Raw genomic sequence first — 24,639 nt, forward strand, 5'->3', positions numbered from 1 at the left:
CGGGTAACTTTTCTTCTTCTTATTCTTCTTTTATTTGTTTTTCTTTGGGTATATATTGGTTATAGATTACAATGTGGTTGTAGATGTGGTCTTGTCACATACTGAGCTTCAATAGAAGAGGGAGAAGAATAACGGCTGGGGATCTGTGGTTTTGATACACCAGGAAAGAGAGGCACTTGTGTGTTTAACTTGCTATAAACAACATCATTGTAGACTTATGATTCCTGTGATATCTTTCTATAGATGAGTTTGAACAGCCACAGAAATGCCCACTAGTGGGCAGCCCCGAGGTTCGGACTGGGTGTCGAATTCATCGCCCTTCAACAATAGATCAAAAAGTTGTGACCGTGACCACTGCTCGGTGCTATATGTAAAAGTTCTTTTTTGTAAGACTTCAACGAGGGCCACCACGCAAGCGAGTGGCTTGGTTGGCAAGGGAGGGCCTGGCCGGTGAGCCTTTGTCAAAACTTAGCCGCGTGAACTTGTTGTTGTCTTTAGGTATCATGTAGTTCTTTAGTAGGTCTGGTAGAGTAAACCGGCTTGTCCCGCTCTCAAATAAAACAATGGTCGGTGGTCAAAGTATCTTATCACTCAACCCCCCAGCAGCTTGCGCCTGGGTCGGATGCGTGAGACCGGGCTACTGAAAGGGAAACCGCGGTCCGCAACCCAGTAGCTGTTTCACTGGACAGCTTGCTACTAGCTAGAGATGAGGATCGAGAGGGTCAAGAAGAAGGGTATCCTCTCGAACCCCCGCGCCATGTATCCGGCCCCAGGTGGCTTGAGTGTGGTACCGCTGCGTCTTCTCGCGGCTTTTCTATCAGTGCTAATCGTGGTGGTTCCTAGTGATTTCTAGTCACTATATTAGCTAGCACCAAAAGGTAAAAGAAGGGGGGAGTTGTAGGCATATCATTTGGGAAGAGCTGTCGGCCTTGTGTGCCTGCCGGCCACCAGCAAGCCCCAAGTCCCCATCCGATAATGCGCTTTTTTACCTTGTCTGTACCAGAATGAAGCGTGTATTCACAACCAAACCATGGGAGAAAACAAGCTTGAAACAAAGTGTATTCGTCACGAAGAATCGGCTCCGCGTTTTGAAGCTGCATCATCAATCCCCCCAACTGTATGAAATATGTACAATAGATAGAATACAGCCAGACCCTTATGCCAGGTCTGGTGCTGTTTGTATACACCCCGAAGTCATCCAAGTCTCGAGACTTTATGCAACGTCGCCACTCGAGAATGAGGAATGGCAGATTACCATCAACTCAGGGGAAGGTAGATGTTTTGTTTATACCCGGTGCGGTCCCGTTTATGAAACACTCAATATCTCGGCCCTCCCCTCTCCAAGTCTCGGTTCCACCCGTCGTCGTCGTTGCGGTTGTTGTTGTCGCCATACCCGCCCTGAGGTCCCCTCTGGTTGTTGGACGGAGCAGGGTTCGGCTGACTTGAAAACCCGCTGTACTCGCTAACGATGTCTGATTCATCGTACGACACCGCGTTGACCATATTCCTTAACGAGCTGTTGCTAGCACTCGGTTGATGGTAGGGTTGGTACGGCTGGTACAGCGGTGCCGCACTTTGCATGCTCCTCTGCGAGCCATTGCTATTGGTTGGCCGGTGGAAAGGCTGCATGGGCTGGGTCATGGCTCTTGAGGGCGGGAACTGGGGCGCACCCCGTGGCGGCATTGGGTTCGTGGCACTGCGAATGGGGTAGCCATCCGGCCCCGGTCCGCGCGGTGACATTGGGTTGCTGCGGTATGTGGTTGCCGATGGGGCGGGGCTAGCACGTCCGCTCGCTAGGTCGTCGAAGGGCGACCTGTTGTCGGCAGGGTAGGGCATTCTGTTGTCTTCGGGGAAAGGCGAGCTAGTGTCGCCGCGTTGAGGTATCCTGTTGTCACCGGGATAGGGAGACCTGGTATCGCCGCGCTGGGGCAGTCCGTTATCCCCAGGGAAAGGCGACCCGGTATCACCAGGATGGGGCGACCTAGTGTCGCCGCGCTGGGGTATCCTGTTGTCACCAGGGAAAGGCAGCCCGGTGTCACCGGGATAGGGAGATCTAGTATCCCCGCGCTGGGGAAGTCCGTTATGCCCAGGGAAAGGCGACCTGGTATCACCAGGATGGGGAGATCTGGTGTCACCGCGCTGGGGCAGCCTATGGTCCTCAGGGAAAGGTGACCTGGTGTCCCCGCGCTGGGGCAGTCTGTTATCCCCGGTATAGGGTAACCTCGGCTGGTTCGGGTGATTCGGACCGGGGCCTCTATAGTTGTTAAAGGGTCCAACTGGTGACATAACGGGTGGCGGAAGAGATGGCATGGGTTCGGACGCAAAAGTCGCGGGGCTAGCTGTGTAGCCGCGCAAAGAGGAGCCGCTCGAGGCCAATCCCTTGAGTGGCGGAGGAGGTCCGTAGCTCCTGCTAGATGATGACGTTGCGGTGCGTACTGGCGGGTAGCCTCCGAGGTCGATTGGTGGCAAAGTCGGGGTAGATGATTCGGAGTTGGCCATGCCCATCCCGGCAGCGCCGCCTAGAAGTGAAGTATCGGCCGAATACTGGCTCGCCGTCATCGTTTTGGTGTCCAATCTCGATGGCATGGGCGGCTTTCGGCCGAGAGAGTTCATCTCGAAGCTCCCAGGGGTACTCGGGTGAGATGGCTTTTCTGCGAAAGAGGCAAAGGTGTCCGCCCGGCTGAGGGATGGCATTTGCGCGAGGTTGTCGTCCCCGAGAACGGGCAGGGATGGCTTCATCGTCATCGGCCTGTCACCGCCGTTCTTTTTCGCCGCCTTAAGCTCCGCTTTCTTTCGTTGCCGCTCCTCCTCGGCCATGGCCTTGTTGATCTTGATGGAGACGATTTGCTTGAGGCGCTTGTTGATCTTGCGCTCGCAGAACCCGGACAAGCCGCCATCTTCTCGGGGGATGTACCTCCACAAGAAGAAGACGAAGAAGAACGCAGCGAGGAGCAATGACAGGAAGGAGAAGATCCAGATGACGAGAGTGAAGAGCATACCGGACAGGATGACGGCCTGACGGGGTTCCTCGGTCGCAAGAGCGCTAATCTTATCAAAGAAGTCGGCGAGAGAGGATTCGAAGCTGGCCTGGTTGATTTGAAGCCTCGCGTCGTAGACAGAGTAGAGGGTCATTGCGTTGATGGCCTGGCGAGGCCCGGAACAAAGAATAGTGCGGATCCAAGCTATTCATTGTTAGTAAACACACTCCCCGCTTGGTTGTATCCTGAGAGGGGCGCCCTACATTGAAAGCTGAAGAAGGTGAAGAGGGCAATGTACTCGGCGCCCTTTTTACTCTTGGTGAGCTCCGCAAAGACCAGGAATCTCTTCCAACCTCGGCCGTTTCCCATCCGAATACACTCCAGACGCGCAGCCAAGCTGTCCAAGAAGCATTCGGCCACGCTCCCTCTGCGCATGATTGTTATGGCACGGAAGTACTCATAGGCAAGATTGGCAAAGGAAAGAAGGATGCAGACGGTGAAGATCCATTTCGAGATGTCGAAAGGGACGAATTGGGCGGGCTCAATCTGCGAGGACCATCTGTTGAAGGCGAGAAGTTGGTAGGCGGTGAACACGTCAACAGCATAGACGGCGAGCGAGATAAATAGGGAGAACCAGAGGTAGCCGTAGGCCAACGGCGCGAAGCAGGAGGTGGACTTGAAATCGTTGAGACTCTACAAAGAATGGTTAGTTGCGGCTCGAGTTCCTGTGTCCTTCCGGGTAATCTGTACTCACAATGAAATCCCACCTCTGTTCGGGATGGACCTCGACATCCCGCCTACCATGCCTAAGAAAACCCATTGTGTGGATGGCGCGAACCAGGCGCAAGAAAACGGGCTAGCCGGACCAACAAGATGTGGTATCGACACTGTCGAAGAAGAATTGGTGAAGTTGAAGTCGTCGACACAATCGATGTGCCGTTGGGGTATCGTAAAAAGAGTGATTCAAGTGATGGCTTTGCTGCCGGACGCACAAGTCGTTCCTCGCCCGCGAAGAAACCGACTGTGCCTAGGTCGTCGAAAGAGCGAGAGGCTCCGAGTGTTCGGAGTCGATGAGGTCACGCCGCTGCGTGAAGGAGAGACAAAAGAAGTAAACGTCAGAGAGTGGGTCGGATTGGTGGGATCGGAAGGCCGGGAGTGGCCTCAACAGCGTTTTCTTCCCGCTAGCATCGCGATGACGGTGGTAGTCGGGATCCGTAGTGTTGAGGGACAATGCGGCCGCCTGAGAGGCAGGGAGCGCGTTGCGAGAGTCGTCTCGGCGCTGTGGGGATACCGGATCACGATGGGCCAGCGTCCGCTGTGCTGGGTTGGAGGAGGGCCCAGAATCGGGGAGGCGAGGTCGTGGTCGGGTGAGGTTAGAGGAGGGCTGCTGGGTTCTGTGGCCGTGGGATCGTGGGGTATGTCGACAACGCCTGCGAGTCCGGGTTTGATCGACTAGGCGAAGTTCCAAGGCCTGGAGTCGGATCGGCCGAATCGGGAAAGATGCGACAGAGCGGGGAGGAGGGCGTTGAGATCGGAAGTTGTGCGGTCGATGAAGTATTATTGTTCAATTGTCGGGGAACAATAGCCCGGTGTGGTTTTGTGAATAGTGCGCCGTGTATTGCCCAATTCACAACAAAAAATGAATGTTATTTACTGCGGCATGCGGTAAAGAATGACTGGCTAGTCGATCGTGTTTCCAACTGATCCTGGATCGGCCGTCCTGACGACTTGTGAAGGGTCCGAGGAACGAAGGGAGGGTGAGGGAGGGCGCATCTGCGACAGGTGGAGAGGATAAGGGGCATGAATTCAGAAGGACAGGGGGGACGCCCACGAGTAAGGTGGGCCTGAAAGCGGCCTCAGATGGCGTGCGGGATTGGTCGGACGGTGGGTCGACGCGGGGCAGGAACTATCTCGGAGTGTCTGACTACAGGAAACTATCGACTTTAGACCGTGAATGAGCGAATAAAATGTCCGATATCTTGTCCCCTCTCTTCGAGTCCCTCGTCTGACTGCAGGCACCATATCCCTGCATTCCGTTCCTGCCGCCCCTGCCGCGGAAGTCCTTCGGTTGCCTCTCCATTGGCCGAGTCGCGCACCCCTTGCATAACCCCATCCGAAGTTCAGACCCTATGAAACACTTGCCCAACCACGGATGGAAAAGTCAACCTCGAGGGTTTGCGAAACACGGAAACTCGATCCCGAAGAAGCAGGACGCGGGTGGCGGCTGCGCGGCATCAACGGTCCTTCTGGCCCGCGCAAGCCAAGAGGCAGCCACCAACTTGGCGGATTCCTTGGCTGGCGGCCGCCATCGATGCCGACAAAAAGAATATCGAGATTGGGCCGGGGATCCGAATGGTTTGCTGAGACAACACAGCTTTCGTCGGCGCAACGCAGCACGCCGCCACTGCTTTTCCGTGTCAGCATTATTGCCTGATACAATTTTATTTCCGAACCAACGTCTGCGCACCGGTATTGCCAATCAACCTCGGCACCAAAGGCGTTGGTGTTACATCTTTCAACGCAACGTGCGAGATGAGCCAACCAAACTTCCCGCGCGCTTTCGGATAGATATAAATGGACAGAGGGCCCCGATCTACAGTCTGTCTTACTTGGCCTCCACTTTTGGTAGTGAAATCGTTCGTTGTCAAGTTCAACACAGAACATGACAGGCCGTCTTATTGTAACTATTAGAGTGTGAAACTTTCTCGACGTGGTCCTATTGAAAGGAAAGACCGAAAAGGGAAAGAAACCGATGGCAAAGACGAACGAGAGAACAGAAACCCCAGAAGGCCATCTCATTTCGCCTACAAAGTATTCCCAATGACAGACCAGTCACTAACACAGAAGAAGTAAGCTACTCCGTAAGGTTGTATGAATGTAACTTTGTCTCTCCATCGGTTGACAGCCGTTCTCTAACAGGAACCACTTGCAAGCGTTCTGAGTTCTAAGCATGTCTATGACCCCCAAAACGACCGGCGACGGGGCCGAAGGACATCAACATCACCCTCCCGTCCGTATTCTAAGCCAAGCGACCAACCCAAGTTCCCCTTCACCAACCACCCCCTCTCTAGATATCCAGTCCAGCCATCTAAACACGAGACACCCTAACCTCTATGTACCCTAATTCTTCTCCCCATCCGCCCCCCACTCCTCCACCAAACTCCCCTCCACCGCCGCCCTCAACTCCATCTGCTCCGTCTCCGTCAACCCCGCCGCACTGCCCCTCCGCCGCCGCCAACTCTCCCCCGTCTCCCGCAGCGCCGCCTCCCCATCCCCATCCCCACTCCCACCCGCCCCCTCCACAAACTCATAACTCCTCCACTCCGTATTCACCCACCCCGTCCCCGCCTCCGGATTCATCCCATCCCAATCCCCCGTCAAGAAGTGCAAGAACCCCCCATGCGTCACCACCGCAACATGCGCATCCACGCCCGGATTCACCTCCTCAAACCTCCGCCCCAGCTCGCGCAGCCATACCCGCGCGGCGCGCGCCCGCGCCTCCAGCCGCGCCATGACCGGCGCGAAGGGGCTGGCGCCGGTTTTCACGTTCCAGTCCGGAACGGCGCGGACGAGCGACAGGTCGACGGTTCCCGCGGGGCCGAACTCGGCGTCGAGGGCGGCGGGGGACGAGCCGGTGTCGCAGGGGAAGCGAGAGACTTCTTGTAGTTCGGGGAGGGCGACGACCACGGCGGCGGGCGGGTTGGGGGGGGTGGTTTGTTGTTGTTGTGATTGTTGTTGTTGGAGGTGCTGCAGGGCGGGCTCGAAGGAGAGGAGGCAGGTGTAGATGGTGCGGCGGAGCGGGGAGGCGACGAGGTGGGTGAGTTGGGACTGGAAGGGGAATGTCTTGGCCAGCGTGGCGCACTGCTCCTTGCCGAGCGGGGTGAGGTCTGGGTCCGGGAGCTGGTGGTTGGCGACGCAGAGGTTGTGGAAGCCTTGGGCGTGGCGGACGAGGTGGATGTAGGTGGGCATCTTGCGTGAAGGGGAGGGGTTGACTGAGGACGGGTGGTTAATAAGAGGTAGGTGGTTGTGAGAGCCTCAGGGTATTGATCACAACTTCAGTGTAGATATGGATTGTTGGGTTGAGCTTGTTGGTTGTCTCGCAAACTTCCAGTTCGTCCCTTAAATGACACCGTCAGTGAGTCATTTGCCGGCCTGGACTTCAAAACGCCGTTCACCGCATGTCGGCCCGACACCTGTCTCCACCGTCTGCTCCAGTCCGGTGCCGGATCGTGTCGGCGCCCAAGCCCGTATCACCGGTCTTATCCCCTGGACAGGGACCCGCTCGCCATCAATATGGCGACCACGGGCAGCCCCGGCAGACCGCCATTGGCCGGACGCCACCATTACGTCAGCCTTCTCCAGGTCTCTCCGGGATGCGGGCCATTCGGGGTCTTGATGAGCTCGAGGAGCTGGTGGTAAAGAGGCAGTTCTCAAAAGGCTTGGCTCGTTGGTCCAACAATACATGGTAATTTGCCGTTACAGCGCCGCCCTCATGTTCACCCCCCCCTCCCCCCCATAACTCCGTTTACATACAGATGCCGTCTCATCCTTAGAAACCGGGCACACTTTGCCCGGTTTGCTTGAACGCCTTCCCAAACTGAACATCCTACATTGCCTATCCCTCGCATCCTCCCCACCGCCATACTTGAAACTGCCGCTGCCTATAGATCAATCAAGCTCTCCTCCATCACGGGCTGCTTTGGAGCATGGTGTGGCGCGGAGGGGAAAGCCTCTTGAGTATAACCTGCGTACGCAGCGCTCGGAGGAGGTTGCCACACCGGCGGAAGCTGCGTCTGCTGAGCGGCCGAATGCTGCCAGTACGGCTGCTGGGGTTGCGGGGGCGCTTGATGCGCTTGATGCTGTTGCTGTGGTTGCTGCGATTGCTGCGGTTGTTGCGGTTGCTGCGGCTGAGAAGGCTGGGCCGGAATGGATGCCGGTGTCTGGGGCAGGGACGGCTGGTATGAGTGCAATGGTTGAGCCAGGTTAGGATATGGCGACATGGTCGGGTCGGGCGGGGAGCTGGGCACCTGCTGCGGCTGCGGCTGCTGTTGTTGCTGCGAATTGAAGTAGAATGACGCGCTGGGGTCAGCCGTAGGGGTGGTGCCGACAGAGTCGTTTGGCGCGGGCGCGGAGAGGTGCGCCGGAGTCGGCGTTTGTTGCAATTGGGCGGCTTGAGGAGGCTCGTTTGGCGGGTAGTTGGGCTGCTGACCGTATTGCTGGGCAGGCGCCGCAGGACCCCAGTTTCCGGTGTGCTGGGGCATCTGTTGCTGGGGGTACTGGTTGCTTGATGGCCCGGAAACAGAACCACGCTTGTCGTAGGCCCCGTATTGCGCCGGCGTCGGCTGCGGATAAGGCTGGTGCGCCGTCGGCTGGTTGTAATCCTGCTGTTGCTCGCCCGTGTAGAAGTTCTCTGCTGGCCCCGCGGCAGGGGGCGCATTGGGTTGCAATGATGGATACGGTCCAGGAGCCTGCCTCGGTGGCGGTAGGTTGTATCCCCCTATGCTGTGCTGACTATAAGCCTTGGACAGGCGCTCTTCAAGCATGCGGTCGTAGTAACGGACAACCGTTGACAGTTTCGCATGTAAATCAAGGAGTGTGTCTGGTCAGAAGAGTCAGTTTCCGCTTCCTAACTTCGTCGTGAGCCGACTTACCGTGCTTGCTCATGGTTTCTCCATAAGTCCGTGCAAGCTTGGGTCGCAACGTGCCGATGCTGTCATAAAGCTCCTGGATCTGCGGTTCGCGCAAAATTGTCCCGGGCGGCTGTGTTTGCAGGCGGTCAACAAGAGTTGAAAAGAGGTTGATGTTCTCCGCCTCGAGCGGAGTGAGTTCATAATCGTTCTTGGGAAGCGCGGACGGGGCGGCTGATGACGAGCTTGCCACGCCTGAGGCCTGCTGCTTTAGTGCGGCGGCATGCTGCTTCTTCTGCTCCTCCATATCTGCTAGGGATGCCGCAATGGCGGCCTTCAAATCCTCGTCCTCCTCTTCGGCCGCCTTGGGCGCGGCGTGTCCATTTGGCTTTGGCTGGTTCGAGGCCACCCCATTGGGTGTAGGGGAGGAGACATAGCCCCTGGAATGGCTCTTGACTTCTTCAAGACTCATCGCCAGAGCCTTCTTCAAGTCCTCGTCAAAACCATCGTCCACCCGAGCATTCCGCGGCTGCATTGAATGCCCTTTGGGCTTGGCGGAGAAAGAGGATGGGCGTTCGGGAGGGAACCCGCCGGCCTTGGAAGACCTATCGGTAAGCTTGGCATAGCATCCATCGTCTACCCGGACCGCCTGGAGAATGCCGAGATGAGGGAGGGGAAGAGATTTAGTCGAGCATTGCTGGTCGAAACAGTTGCCACAGTTGCGGCAGTGGTGCTTTCTATTGGTGAATGTGAAGGCGGTTCGACACCGCATACAGACGTCGGAGTCGACCCATTCAGGGGGCTAGGTGGTATTAGCATTTTCGCCATCCATCTCTCCTCGACTTATTGAGAAACATACCGCGTTACTGTCGATCATGCTGCTAGCAACAGTGACCCGAGGTGGGAACTGGTGACCCTCTCGCTGCAGGGTCTTGTACACCTCTCCGATATAACCGAGTTCGTAGCGGCCTTCCGCAGCCGTGGCCCAGGACTGGATGAGCTCGAGAATCTTGGCGCGCACTTCGGCGTTCACGGTACCAGGGCCGACCGCCTTGAGAAGCGATACCAGGCACTCCATAAACTCTCTAGAGGCTATCTCGGTGAGGAAGTGGGCACCGCCATTTTTAACGCAGGTATCGGTGAGCTAGTAAAGTTAGCAGCCATGTCCGCGCGATTCCGGGCGAGGAGCGAAGGGCATGGGGTGCGGGCTGAGGCTCACGTTCAGCGCACTGAGCTGGGTATTGGGATTCCTGTTGTTGATACGCTTTTTAAGCGAGCGCATGGCTTCTTTCGGTTGTACCGTCTTCGATCTGATGATGTCGGAGATCTCGAGGTTGAGAGCGATATCTTCACTAAGGGGATACAATTAGTTTGGGCTCTGTCGCAGGCTCGTAACGGGGATTCGGTATGCTCATACAGGCTGCTGCTCGTAGCCTTGTCGATCTGCTCATCTAGGGCATTGTTGGCCCCAGACGACCACCACCCCATCATTTTGAGGGAATAAATGGGGAACTAGAAATGTTGCTGTTGAAGGGAGGTAAACGAGGGATGCGATTCGTGGAGTTGCTCTCGAGGTTAGGTAGGTGGTTGGAGGGTTGGAGGGTTGCGGGGCGAGCGTCTTGGGTCAAGCAGTTGTCTGTCGATGACGGAATCGATAATATCCGAGCGACGCAACAATGATCTGAGCGTAGGTATTTAATAAGCAGCACGTGTAAGTGCGTCGGCAGGTTACGCGGCGGGTATTTGCGATGGAGGAAGGTTGGAGTTTTTGGATGCGGCTGCCTTGCTGTTGGTTACGTATGGGTCGCCTCGCTGAGGGCCGCAGCTTGCCTCCCACGAGCTTGCCAAGAGGCGACATGGGGTCCCTTGCAACTCGGGCCTTGCCTGCAGAGTTCCACACTGCAAGCTGCGGCGGGCTCACTCTTTCGCTGAATGAACCGTGTATATTCGTACTTCAGTTTACAGTCGGATTACACAGTATACAAATCTTGACTCTTTCTGACCCTCTATTTACTTTTCTCCTCCCCCTTGTTTTTTACCCTTCAACCTCTCATGACTACAATTTGAGTTTCCATTTAACCCTGATCAAAATTTGAGCGCCTTGTGGTCCATTGAGCAGCGGCCATCCCAAGCATTCCATGAGCCACTGCCAAGAAGAAAAGGTACCTCCCGAGAGGCGAGGTGGGGGGGGGGGGGCCGCATTCGTCACAGGCTCCTCTCAATGAAAAGACCCCAGTCTCCAAGGTGCTTGCTTCCCCAGCTCCCCAGAACACCCCACATGACAACTCGGCAGCAGCAGACCGACAACAACACGTACCCCTCCGGAGTTCGAGACAGTTCGGAACAAAGAATGACCTCTGCCCCAACAAAGAAACAAATCTTCTGACTTGCGCCGTCTTGTTTTCCGGTTCTCATCCACGGCAGTAGTCTTGCATTTTCCCCGTCCACCACTCGCGATTTTCTGACGACAACCCCGACGCTACGAGACTACGGCACCAGTCCCACGCTCAAAGTCAAGCCATGATAATCTCGATTCCGATATAGTCGACTTGTACCCTTCACTCCGCGAACCCGTGCTCGGACTGCCCCTCTTCGGTACCGCATCGCCTAGGCCCGGCCAGGCACTCGAAGACTTGCATCCTCCGCCATGCCGGGCTCGACGACCGCGCCCAGGCGTGCCGGGCCTCCGCCTCCACCGCCGCCTCCAAGTTCTGATGACGCAAAGGGGGGGAAGCGACCGCTTCCACACATCGAAGACATCACCTCCGTCACAGTAGACCTTGACCCGCATGCGCCCATCGAGAAGGTCCTCCAGACAGCAGAACTCTGTCTACGGCAAGCTGAGTCGTCCAAGAGCTTCGGCAGGCCCGACTTTGCCCTCAAAGACTACATACGGACCAACATTATCCTCCTCGACGTCATCAAGAAGAACAAGGGGTGGGTGTCGCTGCATAGCGATAATAGGTCGCAGTTCGAGCGCTACAAGCGGCTTATGCGTCATGTGGATGCCGTCCACAGCGACTTTGAGGCTCTAAAAGCACAAATAAAAACGGACAATGCTAGAACGGGTGTCCAGCCTACCACCCGTCGACCAGAATCCGCGGGGAAGGGGACCGCGAACGGGGAGGGGAGAGGGAACGCTGCGAATGGGGCCCTCGAGGTCAACAAGCCTCCGGTATCCTCTCCGCCCAAAAACAAGCCCGTCGTCCACCCAAAGCCCCAGGGCCTCCACGGTAATGCGCTGCGCCCGGCCACAGCGGGAACCCCAATCAAGGACCAGGACCTTCACCAGCGCTTCGAAAAACTTCGCGCGCGCATAGGCAACGCTCCCCAAGGCCCCAACCACGCCCGAACACAATCGGCCGTGTCGTCGAGGTTGTCAGGGGGTCACAACCCCCCAGAAACGCCGACTCGAAACGCGCCAGTAAACGGGGCAATCGCTGGGTTGCCCAGGATGCCTGACGCGATTTACAACCCGCCACGAGGAACTATCTCGAGCGAAACGGCTGCTCTGCCCTCGAGTGCTCCCCGTGCTATGTTTACGAGGACCAACTCGGCTACAGCTCTAAATCCGCCCAAACATGTCAGGCCAACCCGGCCCCTTGGTACCTCTACACCAGCTCCGAATTCCGTGCCCGCAAATGCTCCGGCGAAACGGACCAAGCTATCCGTCCCAGACGGCAACACAATATCTGTTAAAGATTTACTTCAGTTTATGAGGGCCGGAGCCAAGGACTTTTCGATTCTACTCATTGATATCAGGAGCCGCGAGGAATTCGATGATGGTCACATCATGTCACAGGCTACTATATGCCTAGAGCCCGAGGTGCTCGCGAGGAACCACATCTCTGCGGATCAGGTCGCAAATAGCATGGTTCTGGCTCCGACGTCAGAACATCTATTCTTTGAAAAGCGCCATGAGTTTGACTTGGTGGTGTTTTACGACCAGGACTCCGAACAGATCGTTCCTAGGCCGCAAACCCTCGAAGAGAAAGCCGCATGTGGCCTGTTCAATGCTCTTACCCAGTACGACTTTACGGGCCCATCAGGTTTGCAAGTTTCCCCCAAATTGCTGCGCGGAGGCCTGGACGCGTGGACTAGTCTGGTCGGCAACGCGAGTCTTCAAACGTCTTCAGCACCTACATCGAAGAGGCACACGGCGAGCCCCATGGCACGTTCATTCCTAAACCCGCGCACAAAGTATGTGACTCGGCCGATCCAAGATCCGGCAGAGGCCAAACGATGGGAAGAAACGATTGGAGATGCCGGGGCGATATCCCCGGTCAGAACCACCGAGGATTTCCTTCGCCGGTTCCCTTCCATTTCCGAACACCACGAGTCGATGGTGTCTCCTATCAGTCCCCCAACAAGTCGGCCGCAGAGTCCTTTCCATCATCGTTTATCACACGAAGAGAACCTCTACACCTCGCTCCCGTCGCCACCCGCGCGCCCACCGCCGGCACTTCCGCGAAGAAGCTACAGCGGGCTTGCCGAGGCCGAGGACAGCTCTGTCATTTTGGCCAAGAAGTCCGGCACCCAAACCGTCGATACGGTCCGGAAGCACCGAACAGGCCTGCAGAACCCGGGCGTCTTCTGCTTCGCGAACAGTTCCTTGCAAGCCATGTTTGCCACGCCGGGCTTCGCGCGTGAGGTGTGGACCGGCGAATGGAAGGATGCGTACAGGGTGCCCATGAAGCCGGATGAGAACCTTGACAATCCCCAGTTCCTCATCAAGTGCCTGGCCAATCTTTTCCATTGGCTCAACCAAGGGTCGTTCCGGTCTCTTGCGGCCAAGACGTTCATGGTCAGTACTTGTGTCACTGTTGCGATGTGCCCGTTGCTAACATTAAACAGGAGTACATCCACTTTATTCATTCCAAGGGCTCGGACGGTAGAAAGAAGCCGGACGGCGACATCTTTGGTGGCTGCTCGCAGCAAGACGCTCAAGAGTTTTACTCTTTTATCATGGACAATATCCACGACGAGACCAACGTCCGCCGCGACAGAAAGCCCCCCAAAGAGGAAAAGCCGTACACACCCAAGAACGGCACCATCATCCAAAATGCCGTGGACTACTGGCACGATTACTCCAAAGCCAGCGCATCTGTCGTGGACAAGTACTTCCGCGGGCTCGAGGTGTTTATCTCACGGTGCCACAACAACGCCTGCCGGCAAGAAATCCGCCTCTTTCAGCCGTGCGACGTCTGGATCCTCAACCTCGCCGGCATGGACGACCCGACGGACCTCGACAGCCTGCTCGCCAACCACCAAACCTCGGAGCACTTCCCCGACCTGATCTGCGAGACGTGCAACAAGCCCGGGCGCACGCGCAAGGCCAAGTTCGCGCGGCTGCCCGACCGCCTCGCCTTCTGCCTCAACCGCTTCAACAGCGCCGGCGGCGGCGGCGGCGGCGGCGGGTTCAGCAACCGGCTCATGTCGTCGGGCAAGATCCACTCCAAGGTCCGCTTCCCGATCCGCGACCTCGACCTCACGCGCTACTGCGCCGAGCCCGACCCGGACATGGCCACCACCGACGACCGCCACTTCGCCGGCAGGATGCGCTACGACTGCTACGCCGTCACCGTCCACGTCGGCCAGGGCATCAACGGGGGGCACTACTACAGCTACGTCCAGGACGAGCTGTCCAAGGACCCGACAGATTGGTTCCGCTGCAACGACGACGTCGTGGACCGCGTCAAGATTGGTAACGCCGGCCAGTCTGGGGACGTGACCGAGGCTATGTATCAGAGTGGGAATACGTCGGCGTATATGGTTTATTATCGGCGGAGGGGGACGTAGGGTGGCGGTGTGGGTGGAGGGGGGGTGCTTTTTGGATAGACGGAGTAAGTGCGATTAGCGATTAGCTGGAAGAGGCGCTTCATATAGATGGGGAGCGGGCTTTCTGAGAGGGGTTGAAGCTAAGAAGAAAAGGGAGTTAATGACCGGAATGCGTTATGAGAGAGGTTGGGGAAGCAAGGCGCCCGGGACAGGTTCGTCTCCAAGCATTGTTATCGAGATACCATTGCATTAGTTCCATCATATCATCATTAGTTCATCAAGTTTGATACCTAAGTTTTCAGAAATATTTTGTCCCAGAGCAGCGTGCAAGATTGTCCAAGATGGAGAAGTAGTTCCAGTTCGAGATCCCCAACGCCGCCGCCCAAGTGCTTGTTCACCCTACGCCCGGCCCAATTCCAAGACGACAAACACAAGGTAGAATGCTAATAAAATCACTCCCAGACCCGGCATCGCCGAGTTAGAAACCAAGAATCAACAGTCCCAAGTATAGATGAATCACTTGCCCTCCACGCAAGCCTTGATCTCCTTGCCGTACCTCTCCCTAATCGCCTTGCGATTCAACTTCTGCGTCGCCGTCACCAGGCCCTGTCATCAACGTTAGTAACTAGCCATAATCTCCCACCATCCACCAACCAGTGGGTTGGGAATAGACAGATGGGGAAAGGGAAAAAAAAGGAATACTCACATTCGCCGGCGTCCACTCCTCCTCGACCACCACCACCCCCGCGACAGTCTCCATCCCACTCAACCCCTCCTTCCGCGCAACCCCCTGCAGCGCCTTCAGCACCGCCCCCTTCACCTTCTTATCGGCATAGAGATCCGCCCCCTCGGGCACCCCGACCTCCTTCGCCATCTCAGCGAGCACCTTCTCATTCGCCAGCACGAGCGCGATCGGCCGCGGCGCCGAGCTGTCGCCGTGGACCATGACGTTCTGGGCGCAGGCGGCGCCGCGGTAGATGGCTTCGAGCTTCTCCAGCGCGATGTACTCGCCGCCCTGCAGCTTGACCAGGTTCTTGACGCGGTCGATGACGGCGACGTGGCCGGCGGCGTCGAACTCGCCGATGTCGCCGGTGCGGAACCAGCCGTCGGGGGTCATGGCCTTGGCCGTCTCGTCCGGGTTGTCGAGATAGGCGGTGAAGACGGGCGCGCCGCGGATGAGGATCTCGCCTTGCGGCGGGGTCGTGGCGGTGGAGTAGTTGAGGTCGGGGAGGGAGACCAGCTTGATCTCGACCGCGGCGGGGATGGGCCCGATGGCGGTGCCGGGGTTCCATTGGAGCGGGCAGCCGAGCGCGCCGTTGCCGCAGGTCTCGGTCAGCCCGTAGCCGTTGAGCATGGGCGCGACGGCCATGGAGATGAAGTGGAGGGTGGGGGTGGCGATGCCGCTGGCGCCGTTGACGACGAAGCGGAGGCGGCCGCCCGTGACGGCGCGCACCTGCTTGAAGACGGTGCTATCGAGGAGGCCGCCGCCGGGGAGGCCGGTGCGCACCAGGAAGGACTTGAGGGCGAGGGCGGTGCTGAAAACGGTGCGGGCGAGGGGGCCCGAGGAGTTGACCTTGCTCTCGATGCCTTTCTTGACCGTCTCCCAGATCTGCGGGACACCGACCATGATGGTGGGCGCGAGGGCGCGCATGTCCCCGTAGCAGTTGCGCATGCTGGTGTCGGAGAGCGTGCGCGGGGAGCCGTAGCCGAGGGTGGCGCCGACGAAGACGACCAGGTTCTCGAGCACGAGCTCGAAGATGTGCGCCAGCGGGAGGTAGGCCAGGATGTACTCTTTGTGGCTCACTGATTCCTCCATTACCGAGTACAGGCCCGCCACGGCGGCAACGAAGCCCGCGTGGGAGACGGGAACGCCCTTGGGCGGGCCAGTGCTGCCGGAGGTGTACATGATACAGTATATCTCTTCAGGGCTCGGCTCGACCGGTTCTGCCGGGTTGTTCTCGCCCAGTGCGCGCAGTTCGCCGAATGATAGGATGGTGAGTGCCGGGTGGGCGGATTTGAACTTCTCAATCTCGTCATCGGTCACCGGGAGGTGGGTTTCCTCGTTGTAGATGAGAAACTTGACGGCTTCTGCCTTTTTGAGCGGGTTGTTGACCGTTTTAAACAGGTGCGGGTCGACAAACATGGCGTTCGCCTTGCTCTGGACGAGCGAGTGCTCAACGCCGCTCTCGCCGAGGGTGTCATAGGCGGTGACAATGGTCATGGATTGCGAGGAGCATGCATGTGCCATGGAAAGCCATTGTGGGCTATCCCGTCCGTCTGAGCGTTAGCAAATACGTACACCACATAAGAACGGGTTCGAGGGGCGGTCGCACCTTGTCGTTGCAAAAATATGCAACCTATCCTTTGGCGATAGCCCCAACTTCCTCAGACCAGCGCCGACCTGTGAAACCTGGGTAAAGTACTCCCGGTATGTGATGTAAGTGTAGTCAGACAGCTCGTAGTAGGTCCATTCCTTCTCGACCTCGGTGGTCTTGCCGTCGACGACCTTGGGGATCTTCTTCTTCTCTCTGTGGGTGTGAATCAGCTTCCGGCTGCCGACGGCCGGCTCGTTGCCGTAGTGCTCGACACTCCGTTTCAACAGGTCGAAGGTGGTGTTGACATCCGGAGCTGGCCGCTCCACCAGGCCATCTTTGGCTTTGGGATGCCGGCGCGGGATAGTCTCGCCTTCCACGGGCTGGGCACCCGGTGCCTCGATGGTGTAAGGGGGCTTTTGCACCTTGCCCAGAGGCGTCGGCTTGGCACTGTACTTGTACACCATGTTGCGAAGCTGCTGGTTGGAGACAGCTCTGACACCTTGCTCCTTGAAATGTTTCTCGTTCCGCGAAAGAGCTTCACTGATCGGGGAGTGTACTCGTGCAACTTAGTATTTAATTAGTTATTGAACTACGATGGTGGGTGGAACTGTCGTGTGCCGAGGTTTGCGACTTTGTATCTTGGTCACACGGGGAGCGGCCTCGGTTGGCGTTCTGTTCTGGGGACCCTGCAATTCAGCTGATGGCAGGTGAGACAGTGCAGATGGGCGCAGGCGGTATGCTTCGCCAATCGAGACACAGGTTGTGGTTTTTGTTGAGATTCGCGCTGGGGGTTGGCGTTTCGGCCGCAGCGAGCAGCAGTCGATAGATGTTGAGTAATCTTGGTCCTTTTGAGCTGCCCCCCTCGCTTTGCGAAGGAGGCACGGAGAGGTTCTTTCAGGCTGGCTCTCCTCTGCATCTTCGAAGCGGCACGATGACGCACTAGGTCCAGCTAGCTGTGGAACAGTGAACCCCCGGAGGCCCTCCACAGCACAGCAGATTCATCGTTACTTGTACGCTTTCGGAGCCATGCCAAGGCATTAGCCCGCGTTGCCGATCGCCAAGCCTGTCACTTCGACCCACCATTTCTCGTTCAGAACCCACATGACGTTTATCGCAAAAAGGAATTGACCGGGTTGAAGACCACGGGACGAAGTCAAAAGAAGAAACGAACGACTGTGTAGATCGAGCAAAAGAAAACTAACCCTGGGCAGAAAGATAACCGCAGTAAACGGAACAGCACGAAGGCCACCCGCCAGCATAAAGAATGGCTCTTTAAAGAATATAGATAAGGTCGGGTTGTGGTGTTCATCCTGTGCTGCCAGGGCTTCCGTGGAGATGGGACGGCCAAGCCCAGGGCATCCATCCCCCAAGCCGAGGGCCGGGGAGATTTCCTATATGTGTTCCGTAAAGCCAGGTCCTCGCCGACACTAGCGGCTGGCCACTCTACACAGCAAGTCAGAGTAGGGCACGCCATCCCGACAAGCAGTAAAAAAAGACATAACGAAGGTGTTTCCGTCCGAGGCGGGAAGGTACCAACGGACCGAGGTACATACCTTTCTACGTTCCGGCCGACGCAGTAACTGCCCACCGAATGCAACTCCACCTTCATTTCGTTCCGCACAAGAATTATTCTAGGAGATGGAGTCAGGTATTAACCTCGCCCCTTGAGTCTCTTCATTCGACAGTAAACGAAGGACATATACCTAATCACAGATTCCATCCCGATTCACTTTCTCCAGCATGTTCGAACTGGGGACGGCTCCGTTTCTTGGCGACGGCACCCCCCTGGTCTTGGCTCCCAATTAACGGTCGCAAGGCTTCAAGGGTCGCAAGTGGGAACAATGAGAGTTGCATTCGCGGCCTTCGGGCCATTGCACTCCCGGAGGCTGACATTCGGCCAACTCTGACTGACGACAGCATCAACGTCAGCTTTGGTGGCTGCATAATGTCAAGGCACACACCCGAACTTCTCTTGTCTCTGCGCTCTTCCGTCTTGCTGGCTTCCTCACGTTTCACTTCAGTTGGTTGATCGACGACGCCTCCGCTGTTGCGAGTTATCCCGGGTGAGGTCGCAAGCAGACCAGGAACCGGAACCGGTGGAACCATGAGCTCGGAGAATGCGGACCCGGTCAGCTCGCCGGGCTCCGCCCTGATATCGGCTACCGGAACCCCGTCGCCGGATCCCGCCGAGTTAAGCATCAGGGTTCGCCGGAGGCCGATTCCTCGGAAGGGCCACACCAAGTCGCGCCGAGGCTGCCTCAACTGCAAGCGCAGAAAAGTCAAATGCCAGGAGTCACGACCCGAATGCTCCAACTGCACCCGCATCGGCCTAGACTGCGAGTACCCCGACAGTCGCCCCCGGCAATCACAGATTTCCCCGACGCCGATCGAGTCGACATCACTATCCATGATACCCTCACCCTCGATTCCGCTCCAGTCTACTACGACGCTATTTACCCCGGACGACATGCGTTTCTTCCACCACTTCCTAGTTACCGCCTATCCCCCGCTTCCCATGAAAGGTGACGAGATATGGAAGAATGTAGCACCCTTAGCGCACTCCGTCAGTTCCCCGTGGTGTATACCTACTTGAAATGTCCATCGAATGACAGTGCTGACGGGCGCGTGCCAGTATGACTACTTGATGCACGCCATGCTGGGCCTGGCCGCTTCACACCTTGGCATATACGGTGCTGCCGTTTCGTCTCACGCTTTGTCCCACCGAGTCAAAGCCATCACCCTATTAAACCAAGCGTTGAGCACGCCGCCAAAGTCTACCGCGGAAGCAGATGCCAGGTATGCTGCCATCTTAGCGCTAGCCTTTCAAGCCTCGTGTATGCCCGAGGGCATGACCGAGTTCATGTCCATGATAAGAGGCTGCCACGTCATTGCGAGTACAACAATGACCGAGTACCACGACTCCCTCTTCCGGTCCTTTAATCAAAGCGGTTATGGCGACAGCGTCCGGAAGATCCTCGGGGCAGCCCCGGCCGTCCTCAAGGCAAAAGAACAAGACCTCCTTGACGGCTTTCTCAAGTCCCTGCGCGCCCTCGGCCCCCTTTGCACCAGCTCGTTGGAGGTCAAGTTTCTAGCTTCCACTGAGCGCGTCGTCAAGGTCGCGAGGGTCTCCCCTACCGAAGGTCAGTACTAGTTCTCCCTCAACCCATCGCTTTCACCCTCCTTCCCCTAAGCTGACACCCCGTGCCCAGCCTTTGCTCAGTTGTCCGGACACTACGGCTTAGTCATGCACGCAGCTCTCGAGGAGTTTGCCCCGTTCGTAGACCCCAAGCACTACCCGGCGCAGCTCCTCCTCATCCACTTCGTCCTCGTCGAGTTCGCCATCGGCTACGTCGCCCTCGGCGAGGTCGGCCGCCGCTTCGCCTACCGCGAAAAGTCCTGCATCGCCTGGATGGAGCAGCTCGCCGCCAACCTGCCCGACCGGTACAAGAAGTACGCCGAGTGGCCTACGAACTACGTCCGGACCGAGCTGGTCGGCTGAGCGAGGATATCCCGGCATTATCCACCCGGCGGTCGTTGTCTGCCAGAAGTATCCTGTTGGCGATCGACTGCCCGCTGCAGTCCTCGGCTCGGGCTGGTACGCCCCTATCCAGCCATTCCTCGGTGCAACACACACCAGCATGGTCCGGTCGTCGAAACACTCGGAATTCGTGTGTGGAATTCGTGTGTGAGCCTCCGGAACCTGCCCCGTATCCACGTCCGTACTCCGGAGAGTTGGAGTAGTTAGCCGACTGCTACCGCCATCTAAGCAGGATGACCTGAATGTGGGTGGATGGTGAGAAGGGGGCTGGAGCGGTTAGGGTTCCTATGTAGGGTAGGGGAATGTTGAGAGGGGAACAAGGGCAAACGATACCGACAAGTATCAATTATGATGCTCAGGGTAATCATGTGGGGGTGGCTGGTGGTTTTATAGGCGTTGGTTCCGGTGGCTGGCTAGACAAGAGCTGGGACCTTGGTTGTAGAAGTGGCTCCGATAGAAGCAATTCGGAAGGGAAACACGGGAATCCAAATCTAACGGGGATGGACTGCTTGGGTCTTTATAGAGAATGCAGCAATGCTTGGATCGGTGGCCCATGTTGAGCTATCAGGGGAGACGTATAATTGGCCCGCTCAGGCGAGCTGTCTGTTGCCAATCCGAGGAATGCGACGGGTGGCTTTCTCGGCTCGGAATGCCCTCGCATACATCGGATACGTGTTACTCGGCTGCGTGGGGTTACATCCAATAGCCCTTCCTTTGCTAATGATGGGTTCCGACGATCCTCTGCTGTTGTTGGTTGGTTGGTTGGTTGGTGGTGGTGCATTCTGGAAGCTCGAGTTCAGACTATAAACGAGTCCTAACATCGCCAAACCTAGGGTTGAATAACACTAGGGAACTGATATCAAAATGGTGAACGATAGTAGCTGGGCAACTCCAGCTCCATACAATCCTAGAAAGCCGAGATCTCTACTAACAAACCTCTCATTCTCCTCTCCGGGGACGTCCTCTTCGTCCTTGAACTCCGCTGGGACCCCATATCCTCCAAGTCATACTGATGCAACGACACATATACGAGCACCAAGGAATTTGAGAAAATACAGAACTGCGCACCGGGCACCGGCTCTGACCAAACTGCCGCTTAGCTTCGGAACCATAGCCCTCGCGTCTAGGTTGTCCACATCATATCTAGGTAGCTACCGTTTCTCATACGATATTCGAATTAGTGACGCACTTCTCATCCATTCATCATAACGGTGACGAGACTGAGCCCGGGATGAATCATCGACACTCTTACTTTTGGAAACTCCGTTCACCTCCATCTCCCTAGCTCGAACACTCTACCTACGGCGGAACGCGCAAAGGTACCGAACACATCGCAGTAGGTACCAAGGGTTCTGGTAGATTCTATTAATCCCAACATTCGTAAGGATACGTCATGAACAGGCTTACTCTGGACAGTTAGGTGTCCTTTATTTCAGCCCTAAGGGTCATATGATGCTGGCTTGTCCCAATATTGACATGTGAAGAGGCAACATACGAGAACATGAGGCCGTAGACCTTACGTAGTAGGCCAGTCGTCGGGTACCGAGCCGGTATGTACAAGCCGGTTCCCCCCAGACCTATACATGCTGATTGCTGAACAGGATAATAAACTTGTGGAAGGAGAAAAGGTTTTGGCCATCCGGTGACATAACGGTCAAGCCGATGCAACTAGAGGCCTTAGCCCTAATGTCAGAACTGCTGTTTGAGTACGATACATGAAAGGGGGCCAGCCCATCTTGAACCTTCGATAGCGTTCGCGAGAAACGGCGGCTTCATACCTACGTAGCCGCAAACGCTGGTCTCTATCAGACGAGACACGATAATATTGATCGATAAAACACAAAATAGAAAATAAACCCTTTTTTCTCGAGCCTCCGCTCTCGTGATAGCCCTACAGAGCCCTGACATCACCGTCCCATCTCGCTCACAGCCCCATGACTCTACCACAACCCAACATCAGACCAAATCCCACAGGCGGCAAATCACGAGGTCACGATGGCCATCATCAGCCACCCGCCTCGAGATCTCAGGGGGACCCGAGAGAAAGAAATTGCTCGTACTGTGCAGGCCCGCCCACCAACTCATCACCCACTCCACTACCCCATACCCCAGGTTTTCTCCACGACTTGTTTAGACGAAGCTGTACACAGCAGCCCTGGTCTCACCACCACAACCTCACACCAAGGGATGTGAAAATTTTGCTTCCCCGCCCACCCTCCGCAGAGTTTGATAGCCACATGGGGATGGAGGCGCAATCGATCGACGGGAGGCTCGTGATGATGCGATACCATCGCGAGAGCAGCCCGATCCGATTCACAGGCAAGGGTGTCGTGATGGTGGCATGTTGCCACGGCTTTAGCTATCCTCTTTCAAGGGGGCTTATGAGTGACAAGCTTGTGTTGAACGCTTGAGCCGAGGAAATGGGGAGTTTACACGGTAAGTTGGAGTTAAAGAAGAGGAAGGGGAGAGCGCTTGCTATGGCGGTGATTCTCGCCGGGCTTCTGCGCGCCGTTTGAGTCTACGAGTAACCAAACCACACCCATAGCAACCGACACGCTCTGAAAATGCACCCTAGGGTGACGAAACATCAACAACAACAACAAAAAGACACTTACTCGCCCACCGACATGTGAACAAACCCCTCCCCCCCACGTCGCGCAAAAAGCTCGCTCTCCCACCACCCGTCCGCTCCCCGCCCGCCGGGTCCGCCGGCGCTACGGCCGGTCCCCACATGCCGCAACTGGTGTTTGGGTGCGCCGTTCGTCTGGACTTTTTTCTCGCTGCGTACTGTACAAGAAAGGGATGGTAGCTGAAAAAAACAACGAGATCGAGATCTCGCCCTCAGCTTGGGTAGCCCATCCCATCGCCCGCCGCCGCCCCGCAGCCGCCCCGCCGCCGCCGCCGCCGCCACACGAGGAGCGTACCGGCTACTTCGGCCATGTACCGACGGGTTCCCCTGATTCCCTCCCGAGTCAGGCCGGCGCTGGCTCCGTCATGTTCCGAGACCGCAGCGGGATCCGACTCAGTCCTAGTCTGCTCCGATGCAATGGCGTGCTGTGTGCTGGTTACGTCATGGTCAGGAATCTCCGGCGAGACCGAGCACCGGGGCCGGGAGCGAATTCGAAGCGGTTGGGGAGGATGGGGGGGGAAGGGGGGGTGCCGAGCGGTCACGACCTCGGCAGCCCCGGAGTCCGGTGTGCGCCCGATATCATTCCCGGCGACGTCCCGGTGTGGACCGGGTGGGGCCCGGCGAAGGTTTCTAGAAGCCTTCCTAAACGGGGTGGGGTTCGAGGTCGGCCGAGGTTCCGTTTCCCCCTGGCTGGCTGGCTGGAGGGGCTGGTGGAGGGTCGGGTGGAATGGGTTGAATGATACGCCGGTGCTGACCGACGAAGGCCCGACTCCCGCTTCGCTCAGCGAGTTGGTGAGTGAAGGTTTTGACTCTCGGTCTGTTAGCTCTTGAACATACTTGTATGTCAGCGGGGCACAGGGACGGTGAATTGCTGCAACTACCCCTGTTTTAAAGAACACTTGCTGGGAAGTCAAGAGGATGATGATGAATGCACCAATGATGAGCAGTCGTTTGTGGTTATGGTCCCGCTTCTGCTTGTAAGTTGCAACACTCGGCAACTTCAAACTTACTCGTCCGTGAGACTCAATTGGGTCCCGAACTACTAGTAAGGTGATGATTGAGATTCGGATGCTTGGTGAAAGTCAGGCAAGAAAGCTGAAGGGTGGCTTAATGTCTTGGCCTTGTTGGCGACAAGCTGGAACGCATTTCAAGATCTCGCGCTCTGGCCAAAAACTACCCATCTTGCTCCCGGCGTGTCCGGTACCCCCTCTGTCGGGGCAAGGCACTTCCTCGGAGGTTATGTCGGCCACTGCATGTTATGCACGGGGCTACTGCGGACCGTTTGCTAGTTACTTTTCTTGAGGGTGAAGAAAACGCTGGTCTCCCCATGGCAGGGGCTCGATGCCTGAAGATGGACGCGGAAAGGACCGGCTGCGAGGTTTCTCCCGCACCCCCCTCCGCCTCCATCGGCAAACGAAAAGACTGGCTGCCGAGCCGTGGTGAGAACCCAAGGCCGAGCGGAGAGAGGTCATGTTCTGGCGCAAAATTGCAGCCTCAAAAGTCGGTGAGTGGGCGCAACACGCAATGATTTGTACACGACTGCTCGTGAGGGAACATGCCGTGGCGGGGCACGCATTCGGGCAGCCCTCGACAAGCCCTACCGCGGGAATGATGCAACACCACACCTCCCTTACCTGCCCCTTGCCAACGCACCACCTCCCATTGCCCATTGGCATACGAAAAGAGTAAAATCTTGAGGCAGGAGCTACCCCTCTATTATTTATTTTTTCCCGTTTGTGAGCGGGGCCTTTGCTGTCATCCATTTGTGGTGTGC

At 57.0% G+C, this 24,639-nt stretch overlaps 8 protein-coding genes across 8 annotated transcripts; 3 read left to right on the forward strand and 5 right to left on the reverse strand.

The window, feature by feature from the left end:
* Positions 1–1,210: 1,210 nt before the first annotated feature.
* B0H64DRAFT_139286 (uncharacterized protein) lies at positions 1,211–4,201 on the reverse strand. The gene is made up of 3 exons (XM_062798251.1): positions 3,733–4,201; positions 3,242–3,671; positions 1,211–3,182 (listed from the first exon to the last, which is right to left on the reverse strand). Exons 1-3 carry the CDS (start codon positions 3,796–3,798, stop codon positions 1,318–1,320), a joined length of 2,361 nt encoding a protein of 786 aa, XP_062658653.1. The 5' UTR covers positions 3,799–4,201; the 3' UTR covers positions 1,211–1,317.
* Positions 4,202–4,823: 622 nt separating this feature from the next.
* On the reverse strand, positions 4,824–5,938 carry B0H64DRAFT_139316 (uncharacterized protein). Its single transcript, XM_062798252.1, has one exon. It carries the CDS (start codon positions 5,775–5,777, stop codon positions 5,106–5,108), a length of 672 nt encoding a protein of 223 aa, XP_062658654.1. The 5' UTR covers positions 5,778–5,938; the 3' UTR covers positions 4,824–5,105.
* Positions 5,939–7,033, reverse strand: B0H64DRAFT_139317 (histidine phosphatase superfamily). Its single transcript, XM_062798253.1, has one exon. The coding sequence runs from the start codon at positions 6,945–6,947 to the stop codon at positions 6,099–6,101; it is 849 nt and encodes a 282-aa protein (XP_062658655.1). The 5' UTR covers positions 6,948–7,033; the 3' UTR covers positions 5,939–6,098.
* A 455-nt stretch (positions 7,034–7,488) lies between these two features.
* Positions 7,489–10,526, reverse strand: B0H64DRAFT_340395 (vacuolar protein sorting-associated protein 27). The gene is made up of 5 exons (XM_062801228.1): positions 10,023–10,526; positions 9,825–9,957; positions 9,465–9,749; positions 8,630–9,407; positions 7,489–8,577 (listed from the first exon to the last, which is right to left on the reverse strand). Exons 1-5 carry the CDS (start codon positions 10,094–10,096, stop codon positions 7,640–7,642), a joined length of 2,208 nt encoding a protein of 735 aa, XP_062658656.1. The 5' UTR covers positions 10,097–10,526; the 3' UTR covers positions 7,489–7,639.
* A 610-nt stretch (positions 10,527–11,136) lies between these two features.
* Positions 11,137–14,839, forward strand: B0H64DRAFT_139352 (uncharacterized protein). Its single transcript, XM_062798254.1, has 2 exons — positions 11,137–13,409; positions 13,460–14,839. Exons 1-2 carry the CDS (start codon positions 11,253–11,255, stop codon positions 14,402–14,404), a joined length of 3,102 nt encoding a protein of 1,033 aa, XP_062658657.1. The 5' UTR covers positions 11,137–11,252; the 3' UTR covers positions 14,405–14,839.
* Positions 14,401–17,251, reverse strand: B0H64DRAFT_139384 (uncharacterized protein). Its single transcript, XM_062798255.1, has 3 exons — positions 16,717–17,251; positions 15,090–16,647; positions 14,401–14,989 (listed from the first exon to the last, which is right to left on the reverse strand). The coding sequence occupies exons 1-3, from the start codon at positions 17,160–17,162 to the stop codon at positions 14,900–14,902; spliced, it is 2,094 nt and encodes a 697-aa protein (XP_062658658.1). The 5' UTR covers positions 17,163–17,251; the 3' UTR covers positions 14,401–14,899.
* Positions 17,252–18,771: 1,520 nt separating this feature from the next.
* On the forward strand, positions 18,772–20,368 carry B0H64DRAFT_139576 (uncharacterized protein). Its single transcript, XM_062798256.1, has 3 exons — positions 18,772–19,272; positions 19,331–19,838; positions 19,908–20,368. Exons 1-3 carry the CDS (start codon positions 19,231–19,233, stop codon positions 20,195–20,197), a joined length of 840 nt encoding a protein of 279 aa, XP_062658659.1. The 5' UTR covers positions 18,772–19,230; the 3' UTR covers positions 20,198–20,368.
* Positions 20,369–23,067: 2,699 nt separating this feature from the next.
* Positions 23,068–24,342, forward strand: B0H64DRAFT_394374 (uncharacterized protein). The gene is made up of 2 exons (XM_062803685.1): positions 23,068–23,640; positions 23,703–24,342. The coding sequence occupies exons 1-2, from the start codon at positions 23,175–23,177 to the stop codon at positions 23,909–23,911; spliced, it is 675 nt and encodes a 224-aa protein (XP_062658660.1). The 5' UTR covers positions 23,068–23,174; the 3' UTR covers positions 23,912–24,342.
* The last annotated feature ends 297 nt before the right edge of the window (positions 24,343–24,639 follow it).

This window comes from Chaetomium fimeti (genome assembly GCF_033439085.1).
Source record: "Chaetomium fimeti strain CBS 168.71 chromosome Unknown B0H64scaffold_4, whole genome shotgun sequence".
Taxonomy (NCBI): Eukaryota; Fungi; Ascomycota; class Sordariomycetes; order Sordariales; family Chaetomiaceae; genus Chaetomium; species Chaetomium fimeti.